Raw genomic sequence first — 19,025 nt, 5'->3', positions numbered from 1 at the left:
GACTTGGAAATATTTTGCTGTTCTTTCACTGTGTCTAGATCTAGATCATTTGCCTTTAACAGAAAAAGCAATCAGTCCAATACTAATCTCTTGCAAACTCCACTACAAACTTTCTTCCAGCCTGAAATATTAATTTATGATTACTCTGTTTCCTGGCCCTCATCCAATTGTGTATCCATGTTGCTACTGTCCCTTTATTTCATGATCCATAACTTTCCACACAAGTCTGCAATGTGACACTTTATCAAATACCTTTTGGAAGTCTACGTACACCACATCAACAACAGCTCTTTATTACTGCTTCAAAAATCTCCTGCAAGTTAGACACAGTCCTTCATTAACAAATCAATGTTCAAATTTCCATGCAGTATTAATTTTATGAAGAATAACTGTTTCTACCACCACTGAAGTTAAACTGATTGCTCTGTAATTGCTGGGCTAACTTTTTTTGAACAAGGGTGTAATGTTTATAACTCTGCAATCTTCCAGCACCACTCCCAAATCCGCACAAGATTGCGAGATTATGGCCAGTGCCTCTGCAATTTCCACTCCTTTCCTTCCAGGATGGTGGTGGCGTGGTAGTAATTTCACTGGACTAATGCACAACCTCAGGCTAATGCCTTGGCAAATGGAAAAATTTGAATTCAATTTTAAAAATCTGGATTACAAAATAACTAGCCACTGTTAATTTGTATAAAAATCTACCTGGTTCACTAATGCCCTCTGGGGAGGGAAATGGTCTTCCTTACCTCATGTGGCCTACATGTGACAAAGACCTTTTACATGAACACACATTTTAAAAAATCTTTGGATGAACAACTGTTGCCTTATCAAAACTGTATCCGGTATCATCTCCTTACCAATTTTAAATTGATAAATTTAAAGCTTCCTCATGTCTGTTAGCCGAGGTAGCAGTTCCTCTAGGTAAAGGCAGATGCACAATATCTGTTTAATACCTCAATCAAGCCTCTTGCCTCTATGGGTAATTCTCCATTTTGGTCTCTAATTGACCCTCCTCCTCTTCGCACATTTTTATTATTGGTGTTCTTATGAAAGACATTTTTCATATTCCCTTAGGTGCCAATCCTTTATCATAATCCCCTTTGCTACTCGTTTTTGTTTATTCACTTCTCCTCTGAATCTTCAGTATTCAGCTTGGTTCTTAACTACTATTTAAGACCTGACATCTGTCATAAGTGCAATTTTTCTCTTTAACTTAATTTCTTTCTCCTTTATCATCCAGAGAGCTCTGGATTTATTTTTTGTACCTTTTCTCTTTTGAGGCAATATGCTTTGTGCCAAATCATCCTCTATTTGAAGGTAGCTCATTGTTTAGTTAGTGTTTGTCACACCAATCTTTGGTTTCAGTTTATTCAGTACAGCTCTTGCCCTAATTGAAGTCTGCTCTCCACTAGCTGTTTGGTTAATCCAGAGTGAGAATAATTTCATTTTCCACAGTCATTCTAAACTTTTTGATGCAATGATCACTGTTAATTTATCTCCTTGGTGTTCCTCATTCACAAGAATTAGGCCTCTTGTCGGAATGGACACAGACTGTTGCAGGAAATCCTCCTGAACACAATCTAGAAACACTTGTCCCTTGCTGCTCCTTACACTACTACTGTCTGAGTCATGATGCAGCTAAAGTCCCCAATTATAACTACTTGATGGTTACACCTTGCCGTGATTTCCTTGCAGATTTGTTCCCCTATATCCTTCTCACTAGCTGTTTTACTGTAGCTTATACCAAGCGATGAAATTGAATCCTTCTTAATCCATAGGTATAGCCAAATCAAATCTGTGTTTGAACCCTCTGTAACACCCTTTTACTGCAGTACTGCAACAGTCACCTTAACCAAAAGCACCACCCCTTTCCATTTTCCCACTTTCCTATCGTTTCTGAACACATGCAGACAGGAATATTTAACACCATAGCCTACCCTTCCTTGAGCCAGGTTTCCATTATTGCCACATCATAATCTCACAAGATAATCTTTGCCTGTAACTCCCAATCTTATTAACTGTACTCCATATGTACACTGATCAAGTTTCCTTGGTTCCAGTAGGCCATAGAGAGAGATGCCTGGTGATGAGTTTAACCTGACAGTCACCACACCTGAGACAAGGAGAGAGGTTTGAGAAAGCAGGATCTTTGTTATAACCTCACCAGTGCAGGAATTGAGCACGTCTGTTGGTGTCACTCTGCATCACAAACCCAGCCATTCAGCCAACTGAGCTCACTAATACTATGCAGTGCAGCCAGGATTTAGACTTCACCAATTATTCCCTTTCTCTGAATCCATCTATTAACTTGTTATTCTCTATTGTAGTGTTTTCTGCCACTCCCAGTATTACTGTTGTTGCTGTTAAAGTTCAATGGCTGACTGATCGTTTTCTTTCTCTCCAACTCTGATTATCCCCGACAACATTTACCCATCCTCTTGCTGCCATCCCATTTTCTTCTCTCCACAGAATTCACCAGCTCAAAAGGTGATTGGGCGAGAAATGTAGTAAGAAAATTTCCAATTTCATTTCCTTTCCCTTTAGAGGGAGCTGGTTCATGTTGCAAACAGGACAAGATAGTGAGACAAAGTAGATTTGTTTTCCTCAAACTCCCAACTCTGCATCTTATTCTCCCAACGATGAGTGTAAAACATTGCAGAACACTTTCACAAAAGCATGAAGTAAATTGCCATTTGATGTAGGCAGCTCATGTATTCTGCAGTCAGTAAATTGAGTAATATTAGCTGAAGACGTCTGCAAGACTTGGACATTACACTGATTGTGGAGCGTTGATGCCAGAGTGAGATATCCTGATTTGTGTGGGCTGTGCTTAAGTTGAACTGAAATAGTGGGAGGAATTGAAACAATGGTGCAGAGGTCTCTGAAGCAATTTAAAGGATACTTGGGATGTGGTGGCTTCTTAAATTATAGTTGTTCTGCTGTGGTTTAAGTGAGTGGGTGTGAAGATTTGAAGACTGGATGGTACACTGAAATTATAAGCATCAGAGTCGCAGCAGAGACTCCAGCTGCTGGAGCATAACCAGTTAGCACTTCCTTACAAAGGAATTCCAGCAGTTACTCTGTCATTATGTTTCCCTTTTCCCATACGATGGGGGAGGGATTTGAAAAAACGAAAGATGGCTTTTTTCATGTGCATTGTTGAAATGTCTGTTTGGAAAATAAAACATTTCATGGGTATGGGTTTGCTGACAAGGCTGATTTGTTGGCCATCACTGATCGGCCTCAAGAAGGTATTGAACTGCTTTTTACCGCTTCCTTATCAAGATTTGATTTACCTCTGTCTTCAAAGTATTCAGAGATACTGTTGCCACTGCCTTTTAAGACATTTCTAAAGACATGACCCCCTGAGAAAACAAAATTCTCATCTCTGACATAAATTGCTTATTTTCAAACTGTGAATACCCCTGTACACACACAGACAGATAGACGAAAGAACTTATGTTATGAGTGGTTGAGAAAAAAGGACAGTGAAGAAGGAGATCAATCAGGATTCAATGGGGTGTTATTTTTTCATTCCCAAACCATGTGGTTCCGATTTTTTTTCCTTCACTTTCTTCCACTTTTTTTACAGGAGGTACATATCAACCAGTTTACAACTGATAAGGGATAAACTGTTAGTTTCTGATTTATTGTTTAAAACCAACAGCTTATAGCAACTGAGATAATGGGAACTGCTGATGCTGGAGAATCCAAGATAACAAAGTGTGAAGCTGGATGAACACAGCAGGCCAAGCAGCATCTCAGGAGCACAAAAGCTGACGTTTCGGGCCTAGACCCTTCATCAGAGAGGAGGATGGGGTGAGGGTTCTCGAATAAATAGGGAGGGGGGGAGACGGACCGAAGTTGGAGAGAAAAGAAGATAGGTGGAGAGGAGAGTATAGGTGGGGAGGTAGGGAGGGGATAGGTCAGTCCAGGGAAGACGGACAGGTCAAGGAGGTGGGATGCGGTTAGTAGGTAGGAAATGGAGGTGCGGCTTTGGGTGTGGTCAGTCCAGGGAAGACGGACAGGTCAAGGAGGTGGGATGCGGTTAGTAGGTAGGAAATGGAGGTGCGGCTTTGGGTGGGAGGAAGGGATGGGTGAGAGGAAGAACAGGTTAGGGAGGCAGAGACGGGCTGGGCTGGTTTTTGGGATGCAGTGGGTGGAGGGGACGAACTGGGCTGATTTTGGGATGCGATGGGGGAGGGGGAAGATTTTGAAGCTGGTGAAGTCCACATTGATATCATTGGGCTGCAGGGTTCCCAAGCGGATTATGAGTTGCTGTTCCTGCAACCTTCGGGTGGCATCATTGTGGCACTGCAGGAGGCCCATGATGGACATGTCATCTAAAGAATGGGAGGGGGAGTTGAAATGGTTCATGACTGGGAAGTGCAGTTGTTTATTGTAAACCGAGCGGAGGTGTTCTGCAAAGCGGTCCCCAAGCCTCCGCTTGGTTTCCCCAATGTAGAGGAAGCCACACTGGGTACAGTGGATACAGTATACCACATTGGCAGATGTGCAGGTGAACCTCTGCTTAATATGGAAAGTCATCTTGGGGCCTGGGATAGGGGTGAGGGAGGAGTTGTGGGGGCCAGTGTAGCACTTCCTGCAGTTGCAGGGGAAGGTGCCGGGTGTGGTGGGGTTGGAGGGCAATGTGGAGCGAACAAGGGAGTCATGGAGAGAGTGGTCTCTCCGGAAAGCAGACAAGGGTGGGGATGGAAAAATGTCTTGGGTGGTGGGATCGGATTATAGATGGCACAAGTGTCAGAGGTTGATGCGTTGTATCCGGAGGTTGGTGGGCTGGGGTGTGAGAACGAGGGGGATCCTCTTTGGGCGGTTGTGGCGGGAGCGGGGTGTGAGGGATGTGTTGCGGGAAATGTGGGAGACGCGGTCAAGGGCGTTCTCGACCACTGTGGAGGGGAAAGTTGCGGTCCTTGAAGAACTCGAACATCTGGGATGTGCGGGAGTGGAATGCTTCATCCTGGGAGCAGATGCGGTGGAGGCGGAGGAATTGGAAATAGGTTCCTACAGACAAAGGGGGTGGCCATGGGCACCCGCATGGGCCCCAGCTATGCCTGCCTCTTTGTAGGTTACGTGGAACAGTCCCTCTTCCGCACCTACACAGGTCCCAAACCCCACCTCTTCCTCCGTTACATTGATGACTGTATCGGCGCCACCTCTTGCTCCCCAGAGGAGTTCGAACAGTTCATCCACTTCACCAACACCTTCCACCCCAACCTCAAGTTCACCTGGGCCATCTCCAACACATCCCTCACCTTCCTGGACCCCTCAGTCTCTATCTCAGGCAACCAGCTTGTAACTGATGTCCATTTCAAGCTCACCGACTCCCACAGCTACCTAGAATACACCTCTTCCCACCCACCCTCCTGCAAAAATTCCATCCCCTATTCCCAATTCCTCTGCCTCTTCATAGCCTCTTTATAGCAACTGATGGGAGAAAGCAACTGGCTCTTCAGGCTTTTGGTATTGATCAAGATAGAGACACTCACTCGTGCCTTTTCTGAAGGCTTCTGCCTGTATTGTTCCTACCCACAAGTTACAGAACAAAGCGAATAGATGTCTGGCAGCTGGATTTTTGGCATCCACAATTAATCTCAACTCCACAAATCACTCGGCAAATTGTTGGCATGGGAATGTTGTTTATGTATGTAACGGTATGCTGTAAAGAATGAAGAATTATGAACACCGTTCGCTATGCACCAAAAGTGCCTGTACAAGAGGAGTATGAGGAAGACATAAGTCTGGTATTTACGGCAGGGAAAGTTAGGATGCCTTCCAAGATCTGGTGGTCTGACCACCCAGAGGATCACAAAGGTATCCTTAACACAAAATTAGTCAATGTGCATGAGCCACTAGCTAAAAAGAATGCGCTGAAAGAATTCAAAAATAATTAAATAGGTGTACCTATGTAGTGATATGTTGATTATGCTTCGACTGTATGCATGATGTAAACCTAAGCATTAGTAATGATGCAATTTAGATAACTGTGCACTTCTTACATGGTATATGTTAATTTTCTGTTACTGAGTCTATGGGTTAATTGCCTCTGTAATCATTATTTCTTCATGAAGGGACTGGGCCCGAAATGTCAGCTTTTGTGCTCCTGAGATGCTGCTTGGCCTGCTGCGTTCATCCAGCTTCACACTTTGTTATCCTGGTTAGCTGCTGTTCCTTTCAGAGAAGACATTTGCAAAGTTGGTTAGCTCAGTTGGCTGAACAGCTGGTTTGGAACGCAGAGAAGGGCCAACAGCATGGGTTCAGTTCCCGTGCTGGCAGATGTTATGAATGACACTCCTTTTCAATCTCTCCCCTCCCATCAGTTGTGTCTCTTTATTGAGAAAGCAACCCTATGGTCTGGTAGGATAATGGTGACCTTAACTTACCCTTTGTATCAAACACTGAAGTGAAATAAATATCTGTTCAGTTAATCTGCCAGTTTCCTACTTTCCATTTTTAATTCCCCAGACTCTTACTCCTTAAATATCTAGAAATTCTCATTATCTGTTTTTAGATTTTTAGCTTGCTTTTTGTCATATTCTAATTTTTCCCTCCATATTAATCTTTCACTCAGTGTTTGAGTTCCAAGTAGAACAGTTGGTTTGGGAGTCTGGAATGCTACTGCAGTCACAGCTGACTGTTTCACATGTTTGACACACCCAATCTACTGATACTGGACTATTCTTGTCCTCACTTGCCTGCTGTCTGGGTGCCTATAGTAAGTGGCTGTCTGCTGCTGTAATCAAAGTCTGAGAAGTCCAGAAGGAGCCTTTGTCTTCATTTATTTTTTTTTTCTTTTCAAATCATGAGGGGCCATGTTACCGTAAGATGTCCCATTTACAACATTTTTTTTAGTCAAGAGATGGGCAGATATCATCACCTTCCTGGTGTTCTTTGAGTGGAGAGTTGAAGAGTTTACGTCGATCTGAGGCTTCTGACATCGGCAGTCCCAAAGACAACTGAAAAATCACTTCACTGCTAGATTTCCAGTAACTGCAGGTATCTGCATTGGTAGTTGGCATGTGCTTTTCAGTAAATGAAGCAGAAATATTCCTTCTGGAGTGCTCAAACTAATAGGCCTGGTTAGATGTGGTGTATTTTGTGCCTCTGATAGTGAATAATGCGACGAAGTAGCTGATTTGCAAAGAGAATAATTTAAATGCATTTTTATTTGGGCTCATCCCATGATTTGGGCCTGAGCCTGGGCCTGCTCTTAACTGTGTTCCTTAGTGCTGAGGGGCCAGATGACTCACTTGGCTGGATGACTGGTTTGTAAGACAGAGTGATATCGACGTCGTGGACCCAGATGCCACATTGGATTAGATTACCATGAAGGACTCTCTCTCTTTCTGAACCTCTCCCCTCACATGAAGCATGGTGATCTTCAAGTTAAATGACCACTAATGTCTATTTCTAATGACAGAGCAACCTGATGGCCGCCCTACATTACTTATTATCCAGCAGGACGAAGGCAACTTTTTTATTGAATTGCATAAGAAGATTTGTGACCAGGCCGATTCTTTATTCTAAATTATACTTTAACTATCTTCCTCTTCTCTGCAGTTCAGGTCGTCAGGACCCCACAATGTTGGAATTGGTGATTACGCATTGAAGATCAGTGAGGATTTTAACGCTGCAGAGGAATATTAGTTTTTAATTTAATCTTGAGACAGTGGGTAGCACTGGTGAGGCTGAATGTATTTAGTTGTCGCGAGTTGGGATTGAAGGTGATAGTAACCATGTTTGTAGATAACTAGGCCAGGCATGCTGCAGGTTTCAGATTTCGTTCTCCGAACGTTGTTAATGAAACAGTTGGGTTTATCTGACAACTGAGCTACGTCTGTTTTCTGATGTGTAGAAACAGTTTTATTGAACAGCTTTCACATGAATGGTGCTATATTCAGATTGAACTGAGCATCTGGTCCAGCATCAGAAGTGAAACCAGGTGTCAACCATACCCACGCAAACTACATATTAAGCAAGAGAAGTGGAGTAAGAGCTGGATGATGCTCATCTCTTGAGATTGCTTTTGTCTGGTGATGGCTTTGGATGTGGCACTTCCCAAACATTGGCCATTGAATTCCTTATTGAAGCTGCAGTTTTATGTAGCAGTTCTTGATCGATTTGTATTGATGCTGCCAGCCAATCCTGACAACTGCTTGTAACAGGCTGCCAACATAATGAACACTTCAATCTGAACACCATACATCCTGTAGCGTGAGACTAATGATGGGTTATAGATTACAATTGTAGAGCACTGGCCTGCCCAAACCCTGCCATTCAATAAACTTTCTCCGCAGTAATTAAATACTGTTTGGAGTCCTGCTACATGGACAGATATCAAATTATGTCCTATGTTGTTCTGATGTACGTTAATTAGTATCGAAAGAAATTGCCCCATCATTACTGGAATTTGGATGCTCTTAATTGATGGGTATTTGGCAGCAAGGGACAATAAACCAGCATTGGGATTCGAAGAAAGCTGTCAATCAGGCTTTCTTGCAGCCTTTTGGTTTCTGTTTGAATTACTGGTTTGCGATCCAGTACGTATGAACCCTGAACTGCCCCGTCCCTATTTTCCATTTCTCTTTTATGACACATTTTCTACCCATTCTTATTACGCCTTTTTTGACAAAGAAAATTTTATGCAGGAAACATTTGGGCTGAAAGGCCTGTTTCCATTCTATAGTCCTCCTCTGACTATGCAGGGTCTTCCAGGAAGAAACCCAAAAGATTTTGTAAAGCAATTTTGTAGTGAACAACATGGAATTGGCTGACCCCAATCCTATACTGCCACCTAGTGCCAGAATCTTGTGCGATTGTGGGGAAATGAGAGGGATGGTTGTAGTCTCCATTGATGTCCATGCCTCTGTGGTCATGAATAGAGAGCATGGTCATAATAGCTAACCCATTCTTGCAGGTTCAGTTGAAAGACCTTCATTTCCTCCAACTTTAAAGTTGCAGTTCTTTTACAGCCTAATGCACGTAGTAGCCAGTGAAGGGCAGACACCAAACTAATTCTTAATTGTGTAGCATTTCAATCCCATTTTGTGCCAACAAATGGAGCAATCTGAGATTTCCTCACCCTTGAATTTGAAACCCATTGTTGATTTATGTGAATACATAAAGTCAAAGTGAAGGTTTGATGTAGGCTGCTACATCCCACCCACAGCGAGGTGGTTGGGGCAGAACGAAGTTCCCTCCATGGTGGCTGATGAAGGACACCGCATCAATTCAAGGAAGAAATGGAAGTGCAGATTCTGTGATGATGGAGGTTTGCTTGTATTTGTTGAATTTAGACTGTTGTCCTTTTGCAGCAGAGGCAGGGTGTGACCAGGAGCAGAACTTCCAGTATCAGCCTAACTGTGGAGCATGCATTGGAGAGCTTCGACTTCCTCAACACGTCTGACATGGAGGATTCAGAATTCTCAGAAGATGAGGCAGAGAAGATGGGAAGGTATGACATGTTTTTGGTGGCAAGCCCTATGTAGGGGGATGTCATTAGAAACCTGCAGCACAGAAAGAGGCTATTGACCCCGTCATACCTCTGGCTGTTTGAAAAAACATGCAACTTTTGTGCTATATTTTTGCTTTTAGTCTATAATCCTGCAAATCCCTCCTGATATATTTTGTTTTTAAAATGATGATATCGGCTTGAACCACCTTTGCAGGTAGAGCATTCCAGATCCTAAAAACTAATTTACAACATTTCTCCTTATTTTCCTTCAATCCTTGCCATAATTTAAAATCTAGCCTCTGGCTATTAAATCACCTGCTAAGAGGAAACAGTCTTTCTTAATCAAATCTTTCACAATCTTGTAAATCTTTTTATTAAACCTTCTAAACTTCTCTATTCCAAGGAGAACAATTCCAATTTCCCCAACCAATTCATATCATTGAAGTTTCCTAGCCCTGGTAATCCTCTGCCGAAGCCTTTCCGTCATTCTTTCCTCTCCTGATGTATGGCTGTTGCAGAATTGTTTGCAGTACCCTAGCTGAGACTTAACCACGATGAGTGAAGTTTCAGATTTTATTGTTTTTACATTCGTTGCTCTGCAAATGATAAGCTTCTTTAATCAGCTTATTATTTTGTCCCACCATGTTGAAGGAATTGTAAAAATGGATACCATAACAAGTCTGATAATCTCCACTTTCTCAAACCATGTCATTTACAGCTTCCCATATTAGGCCTTCCAAAGTGCATCATTTTACACAGGTCTGCAATGAGCTCTCTTTTCTGGGCTTCTGCCTGTCTCATCGTCAATGCCTATGTCATCCTGAAACCTACTAGCTTTCATTGCTTTGCCATTTAACATACACAATTTGTAAACGATGGTGCAGAATGAGTGCTGTGGATGATATGGGAGTTAAGGTGAAGTCGAAAATTTGTGAAGCACAACAAATAGTTTTGGCATTTTCTGTAAGAAGAGGCCTAATTTTATCCCATACGATTTGGTCCCACTCCCAATCCACCGCAGTGCTTTTGAGAGCTGAACTTGAGCATCCTCAGCATTGTCGATATTAGTTGCTGAACCATTCATTTCTTCAGTTGCCACGGTCCTAAGCTCTTTGATTCCTTCCCTAAATCTTTCTATTTCTATCTCTTCCTTTTTTAATACAATCATTGAAACCTGCATCTTTGGCCAGGCTTTTGACAAATCTGCCCTACCATCTCCTTACCTGTCCCACTGCCAAATGTAATCATCATGTGTTAGTGTGATGTTTGTCTACATTGAAGGTGCTAAAATGTCATCTGTGTCTCTGTTGGTAACATTCAGCTCTATAGGTTGCAAAGTTCTGTGTTTATCTCTCTCTCTCTCTGGAACTTCAGTATAAAAATCCACCCTGACACTCCACTGAAGGAATACTGCATTGTTGGAGGCACCATCTTCTCGGGTAGATGTAAAAGACCCTATGCAACTCTTTCAAAGAAAAGTTATCCCTGGCATTCCAGCCAATTTATGTCTTTCGACACCATCACAAAAATACAGATTATTTGTTCATTATCATAATGCTATTTGTGGGAGGTTGCTGTGGGCAAAATAGATGCCACATTTCCAACATTACCACAGTGACTATATTTCCAAAAGTACATTATTGGCTGTAAAGCACAACATAAATGGAAGTCTTTTTGCATTGCTATGAAGGTATGTTTGAAGATTTTGCTGTCATGGATAGATCAGTTTGTCTGTTTAACTCCTGAATGCATGTGAAAGTGAAACAGTCTCAAGCTATTTCTGCTTCTTCTGATAGGCGCAGCAATAATGTGCGTGGACCCGCTGCAGGGCCCAGTGAAGCACTAACAGAGGATACTGGAGTTGGCAGTGGTTCTGAGGGGAGTCCAGTTCCAATGACAACAGGGAATGAACACTTGGACCAGGTTCTGATTGTGCACTTGAATAACTGCAGCAGACTTCTACTGGTAAATATATCAAATCTTCTCATTATCTGTAATGTTGGTGTCGCTGAAACTTTGGGCATACCACCAAGCTCTGTGTTAATGTTGTTGTTTGCTGATTTCTGTTGACAGATAGCACAGGCTGTCTTTGCAAAGTAGGGTAGCTCCCATACCATGTACTTAATTTATAATTATTTACGGGGCAAAGGACTCCATGATGTATCTTTTCCCTTCTGCGGAAGTCTCTGTCTGAAAATGCACATTAAATTAGCACGTGCTAGGAATTAGCATCTTGAGCATCACTGCCAAGTAAAGTAGAAGTTTATAAGTTGGCTTCCTGATTGATGTATCCCAGAATTTTGTGGGAAGCTAGGGAAATGATTGCTGGGCCCCTCGCTGAGATATTTGTATCATCATTAACCATGGGTGAGGAAGACTAGAGGTTGCCTAACATGGTGCCATTATTTGAGAAAGGTGATACAGAAAAGTCAGAGAACTATCAACCAGTGAGCCTGACATCAGTGGGTCAGATGTTGGGGATTCCGAGGCACAGGACGTACGTGCATATGAGAAGGCAAGGAATGATTAGGGATAGTCAACATGGCTTTGTGCGTGGGAAATTATGTCTCATTAAATTAATTGAGTTTTTTGAAGTGAAAAAGAAGATTGATGAAGGCAGAATGGTGGACATTGTCTATATGGAATTCAGCAAGGCATTCAATAAGGTTTCACATGGTAGGCTGGTTAGCAAGGCTAGATTACATGGAATCCAGGGAGAGCTAGCAGTTTGGATACAAAATTAGCTTGAAGATAGGAGACAGAGGGTGGTGGTGGAAGGTTGTTTTATTTTTGGACTGGAGGCCTGTACCAGTGGTGTGCTGTAAGAATCGGTTGCTGGGTTGACTGCTTTTTGTCATTTATACATAATTTGGATTTGAATATAGAGACTTTGGGGTGCAGGTTCACATTTCCTTGAAAGTGGAGTTGCAGGTAGACAGGGTAATGAAGAAGACATTTAGTATGCTTGCCTGTATTAGTCAGCACATTGAGTACAGCAGTTGCAATGTTATGTTGTGGCTGTGCAGGGTGGCTCGGTGGTTAGCACTGCTGTCTGACAGAGCTAGGGACCTGGGTTCAATTCTGGCCACAGGCAGCTAACTGTATGGAGTTTGCATATTCTCCCTGTGTCTGCCTGAGTTTCTGGTTTCCTCCCACAGTCTAAAGATATGCAGGTTATGTGCATTGGCTGTGCTAAATTGTCCATAGTGTCCAGGGATGTGTAGGTTAGGGAGAGGGCTGGGGGAGGTGAGTCTGGGTAGGATGTTATTTGGAGAGTCATTGTGGACTTGTTGGGCCAAATGGCTTGTTTCCACACTGTAGGGATTCTATTGAAGACAGTGGTCAGGCTACATGTGGAATACTGCATTCAATTCTTATCTCCCTGCTATTGAAAAAATGTGGCTAAACTTGAAAAGGTTCAGCAAAGATTTACAATGATGTTGCCAGGGTTGAAGGCTTTGAACTATAGGGAGCGGTTGAATAGACTTGGCGTTATTTTCTTTGGAGCGTTGGAGGCTGAGGAATGACCTTATAGAGGTTTACAAAATCATGAGGGGCAGGGATAAGGTGAATAACCAAGGTCTTTATCCCAACGTAGGGGAATCAAAAACTAGAGGGCATAGGCCTAAGGTGAGAGGGGAAAGATTTAAAAGGGATCTGAGGGGCAACTTTTTCCACACAGTTTGGTCTGTATATGGAATGAGCTGCCAGAGGAAGTGGTGGAGGCTGGTACAATTACAGCATTTAAAGGGCATTTGGATGGGTGTATCAATAGGAAGGGTTGATAGGGTTGTGAACCAAATGCTGCCAACTGAGGACGAGATTAATTTAGAACATCTCATCAGCTTGGATGAGTTGGACCGAAGGGTCTGTTTCTGTGCTGTGTAATTCTTTCACTGTATGAGGGAGTACAGTGCCTGCTGTGTTGTCTGATTGTGTTTATTCTGACTGCAGTTTGTAAACAAGTGATCCATCGTCCTGTGTTGAACATAAGCAAACTTCTTCATTTTCCAATATTAGCTTACATTCTGCAGCACGATTTAATATAGTATTATTTTTGATTGATAATCCTCAGGCGATTATTATAAAGTAACAGTCTGATCAACTGAATCCAAATAAATGCTCTGATTTGGAGTTGTCCTTAGCCTTTCTGAAATTATTCTGTAGTACTGCATTCTGCCAGCAGATGACACTGGCATGCTGTAACTTGATTTCACAAGTCATTTTATCCTTCACAACACTACCATCTGTAGAGAGTAACGTGGCGCTGCAGCAACTGAAGTGGATTGAAAATTTCAATTCAGAATGTGGGTTTGGTATTTTGGCTGTTCTTTAATCAAAAGTTTTCTTTTCAAATCGAATGACCAAAATAGTGGCATCAGAATGTAGGTAATCTAAATAAAATTTGATGATGGTGGTTCCTGGAAAGCTGATTGTGTAACACAGCAACCAAGAAAGTTAGACAATAAATCGGATCATTTCAGGTCCCAACCTGAAACGTCAACTTTCCTACTCCACTGATGCTGCTTGGCCTGCTGTGTTCCACCAGCTCCACACCGTGTTAAGTCAGATCATTCATTGCAATTATCCTGAACTTGCTGATCCACTTATTCCATTTGCCGTTTATACTGAGCAAAGGGTGCTCTGTTGTTTTTAAGGATTTGTGGGTTTACATATTAACACTTCATAAAGTTTATTAATTTAAGAGTCACAGTGTCTATTCACAGTGTGATAATTGTTACAGCATTTAATCTGGCCCAGCATGGAAATAATTTCTAGTGTTCAATCTCATTCTTATATGTAGTCAATTTATGAGTATTAAAAGGTTTTTTTTTCTTTTCCTTTTGCCTTCTTGTCCCTTTCTTGGTCCTTTTGTTTTCTCTGTGTATCCTCCTTTTTTGGATTTGACTTCAATTTTCTCCCCTTCTCTGCTTCTGTTCTTTCTCCATTGCTAAATCACATTGGTTTATGTTCATGGTTCACTGAGGTCCCAGTTGTCCTATCATCCTCACCGCACTGTAGTGAACTCTCACTTGTTCAAAGTTATTCCAGAAGCCTGAGAAATATCCTACTCCAGCTAAATCCAGTCCTTAGTTTAAATTTTAGCATTAATCCCACGTAAATGAGGATTAAATTGGAATAAAAGTTTTGTCACCTTGATAACTTGAGTATTTTTGTACCAACTTCTTGTTTCAATCAGTGGTAACAATCTCATCTCTGAGTCAGAAAGTTTTTAACTCGATCCATTCCAGAAGCTGCTTCATATAATCCAGGCTGAAACGTCAGTACAGACAGAGCCTTCTATCGGACGTACAGTCTTTTGGAGAAAACCTGAAATCTAGAACCGATATGAACTCTTGAGTTGAACATAAAAATATCTCGTGGCACCAATTTGAAGAATAGCAGAGGTATTTTGTCAGGAACCTGTGTAAATGTTTAATGTAAATGTAGATGACCTTCTGAGGTAAACTCTGATGTAGATGAGCTATGATCTATGATATGTGAAAGTACTCTGCAGAATGTTTAACTTGTCTTACTGCCATGGACAGATTTTATAAATGTAACCTAAAGGTCTTTCCTGAGGTTTAATGAAGAATCCATGCAATCATTTCTGGGCCAGTATTAATCCTTTAACTATCTGGTTGCTATTTACACAGGTGTATTGCGCACAAATTGATTGATACTACTCAATAACATTGACTAAAATCAAAAAGATCTATAGAAGCACAATACTGTACATGCTGGAAATCTGATATAAAAACAGAAAATGTTGGAGAAACTCAGCAGGTCTGACAGCATCTGTGGAGAGAGAAATAGAGTTAACGTTTCAAGTCTGATATGACTCTTCTTTGAATAGTTCTCTGGCGTGTTATCTTTTTATTTCAAAATATTACATTAGAATAAATTGTTTTAAGGCTTACAAAAGTTGTGAAAGACACATCTGTGATAATTGTTTTACACAACTTATGGTTTTGATCTTTTGTTTAAACATGATGGTTCATGATAGAGAAGTTCAGCATAAAGCTGATCACAAAGTGCATTAGAGATAATGGGAACTGCAGAGCTGGAGAATCCGAGATAACAAAGTGTGGAGCTGGATGAACACAGCTTGCCGAGCAGCATCTTAGGAGCAGCTAAGATGCTGCTTGACCTGCTGTGTTCATCCAGCTCCACACTTTGTTATCACAAAGTGTATTTGCTAGTTAAAAGAAATTGGTGTTGTAGTGCCTCCTTCACTCTCACTTGCAACGATAAGTGTGAGGATGCCACAAACATCTTTATCACAAATACTGAAACTATCTGTTCAGCTGCCTCTGCATACATTCCTTTGCCACCCCTTTCAGATAACAGCATGTTCTTCCTAATATCATCTTGCCCATGAGATCCCACTGACCCATTCTGCCAACTAAACCATTAACCAGCCAACTTTACTGTATTTCCTTGGTTCAGTATTCGTTCAAACTTCAGTCTCCAGGGATGTTGTCTTCCAACAACTGTCAATCTCACCTTAACGCAAAGCTATTCTTAATCCTTCTGTACCTGTCATTTACTGTCCAATTTCAAGCTCCTTTTCCTGCCCAAAGTCCTTAAATATGTTGCTTTCAAGTCCGTGTCTATCTTTGCCACAATGTTATATGTTTGAATTCCTCCAATCAGGTTTCTTGCCCAGCCGCAGTATTAAAATAGCCCTTGTTAATGTAAAAATGACATTCTACGTTATTGTGACTGTGATAAACTATCTCTTTCATCTTGTCTACAGTCTTCAACAAGGTTTACACACTGTTATCCTCTAATGTCTTTCCTCCATTGTCCAGCTGGATGGGACACACTAACTTCATTTTATTCTGATTTAATCAAAACCAGAAAATTGCTTGTAACACTTTCCCTTCAAACATTCACACCATTACCTACGGCGTCCTCCTGTTTCTCACCTGACAGCTGATGGCACTCTATTCTATCAAATCACTACCTCAAAAGATACTTCAACTGTCTCTGATCTCACTGCTTGTTGAACACCCGAAACCAAACAAATAGAAATTTCCTCCAACTAAATATTGTGAAAACTGAAGTCATTGTGCTTGTTCCTGTCACAAACTTGCTTTTCTGTCAATTGTTTTCATTCCTGATAATGTTGGAGTTCAGTTGGTCCCTAAAAGAAGCTTCTAAACACACATTTGCACGATTGCCCATGGCCAGCTTCAACCTTCTGCTGTGTCAACAGGCTCTGACTCTGCTTTAGCCTTCCTACTGCTGAAAACTCTCATCCCTGCCCTTGTTTATCTACGCTTCCTTGGCTGGTCTCCCATCTTCTGTGACTTGGGCTCATCTCCACATGTTAGTGAACCCATTCCCGTTCACTAACGCTTCTTTTTTTAAATCCTTATTTTTTAAATCCCTTTGGCCTGTCCCCTCCCTATCTCTCCAACCCTGTCCAGCCTCAATGGCTTCCAAGTTAACTGAATTCCATTAAATCTGGCCTCTTGTACATCTCTGATTGTAACTGCGACCAGCTGCCTTTGAATTCCCTCCCTAAACTTCTCCACTTAAAATGCTCCATAAAACCTACTGCTGGCATCAGGTTTTTAGTAATCTCTCCTCATATCACCACTTGTGGCGTTGTATCACAGTTTTTTCTTAATTTATATATATATATTGTATATATATGCAAGTTTTCAATATCCATTTCATGTTGCAGCAATTGGGTATCTACGGACCACTACGATGCCGGGAGATTTATGCACTGGACAAGCTCCTAAGGGAGGCGCATGTTCTAGAGAGAGTGTCCAGACTGAGTGAGGAGAAATCTGGGAACATAAGCACTGCCGAGGAGGGTGAGTTGATCTTCTCAAATAAAACATCGCTAGGCATTAATACACTGGCTCCTTGAAGCCTATTGCGATTGTATGCTATCAATTTTGTTGCTCTTTGTAAGTGTGAAAGAGAAATGTGTCACGATAACCAGTTGTAGAAATCTTGCATTTTTGTTTCAGGAATTTTTGGGTTCAAGTCCTACTCAGGATTTGTGCACAAAAATCCAGAATCACACTGCAGTACTAGGGAAGTCAGAGTTGATGTCTTTTCATTGAAATAGTAAACTGAAACTCAAAATGTCCTTTGGATGCAAAATATCCCATGCAACTGTTTCAAAGTGTCTTGTCCAATATATATTTCTTGACTTCGATCCAGAACTGATTGTCTGTACATGTCAGTAGCTGTTTAAGGGAGCTGGCTGTGTGCAAATCGGCTGCCACCTTTGCTGCAAGATTGTCTGTACTTCAAAATATTTAGTCGGCCATAGACTGCTTTGTAATGTAAAAAGTGCTTTTTCAATTTACATCTTTCTTATCAAAATAAAGGTAAATGAATTGAGCAACCCGTATTATTCTCTAAATCAGTTGGCTAAGTTTGGGCAGCTGAGCTTTGTTTGATGAATGGCAGCATTATGTTATGAAATATCTATGGGAGATGGCACTGTTAGCTAAAAACAAGTGTGATCATTACGACTAAAGCAAATTTCCAGAAGCAAAGTGTTTCATTGCAGATCTGTCACATTTTTTTTGGGAGGGATAAATTGTTTTTGTTTTTTTTTTAAATTTAAAACCTTAATTTTGAAAGGAAGTTGGCACTTGGGTTGTCTTCTTTTCATAAAACATTCTTCCTTTCAGTCATGCCACTGCTGAAAGATAAAACGGTCTTTTCTTTCTGGACACACTGTACCGAGGGCTCGAACCTGTTTAGCGCCACAGTCCAGCGCGTTTTGCAGAAGCTGAACTCAAGCTTTGGGAGCAAAGTGAACGAGCACTACTCTGGCCCAGCAGAAGCAGGTTAGTGACCGTTTTACCCTGGACAGCTCCTACTTGAAGATACCTTTGTTGGAGAAATAGATAACAATAAGGTCAAGCTTTTGATGAAATTTAAGCAGCAAGTACAAAATAACTTCTGGTAAGGCCTTCGATAAGCTACCGCATAGTAGACTCATTACAAAGTACTTGGAATGGACAAGCATGTAGCAGAATATGGATAGCAAGCTAACTACCAATTCAAAAACAGAGTAGGGGTTAAGAGCAGCTACAGAGTTGGTAAATGGTGGAAAATACTGTTCCACAAGTATCGGTGCTGACAAAAACAAAATACAGTAGATGTTATAAATTTGAAATAAAAACAAAAATCACTAGAAAAATGCGTCAGTGGAGAAAAACACTTCAAACATTTACGTAAATGTTTAGGACCCTGATGTTGGTGTACAGCTTCCAGCTTTGCAAGTAACACCAATGTGGTCAGCATAAAGGAAGAATGTGACAAAATATGTGAACATTAATGGCCTACATCTCTTGAACAGTGGGAATGATTGTCACATTGCCGTTCTGTGTATAAACTTCCCCAGCTCAACGCTGGATGGTTCACCCAAGTTAGTGAAATGATTATGAAATTGACATATATACTAGTGATTTCAAAATAGGTAAATGTGAGGTGATACATTTTTATTGGATTAATGTTGAGGCACCTAACTTATTGCTTGGATAACAAACGTTTAAACAAGGGGGGAGAA

At 41.4% G+C, this 19,025-nt stretch overlaps 1 protein-coding gene across 5 annotated transcripts in view; it reads left to right on the top strand.

Annotated features, from left to right (window-relative positions):
* The window catches only part of ripor1 (RHO family interacting cell polarization regulator 1), a 267,095-nt gene that overhangs the window by 234,293 nt on the left and 13,777 nt on the right, over window positions 1-19,025 (top strand). For all 5 annotated transcript variants that reach the window (XM_048546692.2, XM_048546694.2, XM_048546691.2 and 2 more), the window contains exons 14-17: window positions 9,336-9,475; window positions 11,272-11,440; window positions 17,172-17,307; window positions 18,142-18,300. In XM_048546692.2, coding sequence (XP_048402649.1) covers window positions 9,336-9,475; window positions 11,272-11,440; window positions 17,172-17,307; window positions 18,142-18,300 — 604 coding nt within the window. The remainder of the gene's footprint in view (window positions 1-9,335; window positions 9,476-11,271; window positions 11,441-17,171; window positions 17,308-18,141; window positions 18,301-19,025) is intronic.

Source organism: Stegostoma tigrinum, chromosome 16 (genome assembly GCF_030684315.1).
Source record: "Stegostoma tigrinum isolate sSteTig4 chromosome 16, sSteTig4.hap1, whole genome shotgun sequence".
NCBI lineage: Eukaryota > Metazoa > Chordata > Chondrichthyes > Orectolobiformes > Stegostomatidae > Stegostoma > Stegostoma tigrinum.
The sequence above is the reverse complement of the archived record's forward strand: the minus strand, read 5'-3'. Positions and strand labels throughout refer to the sequence as shown.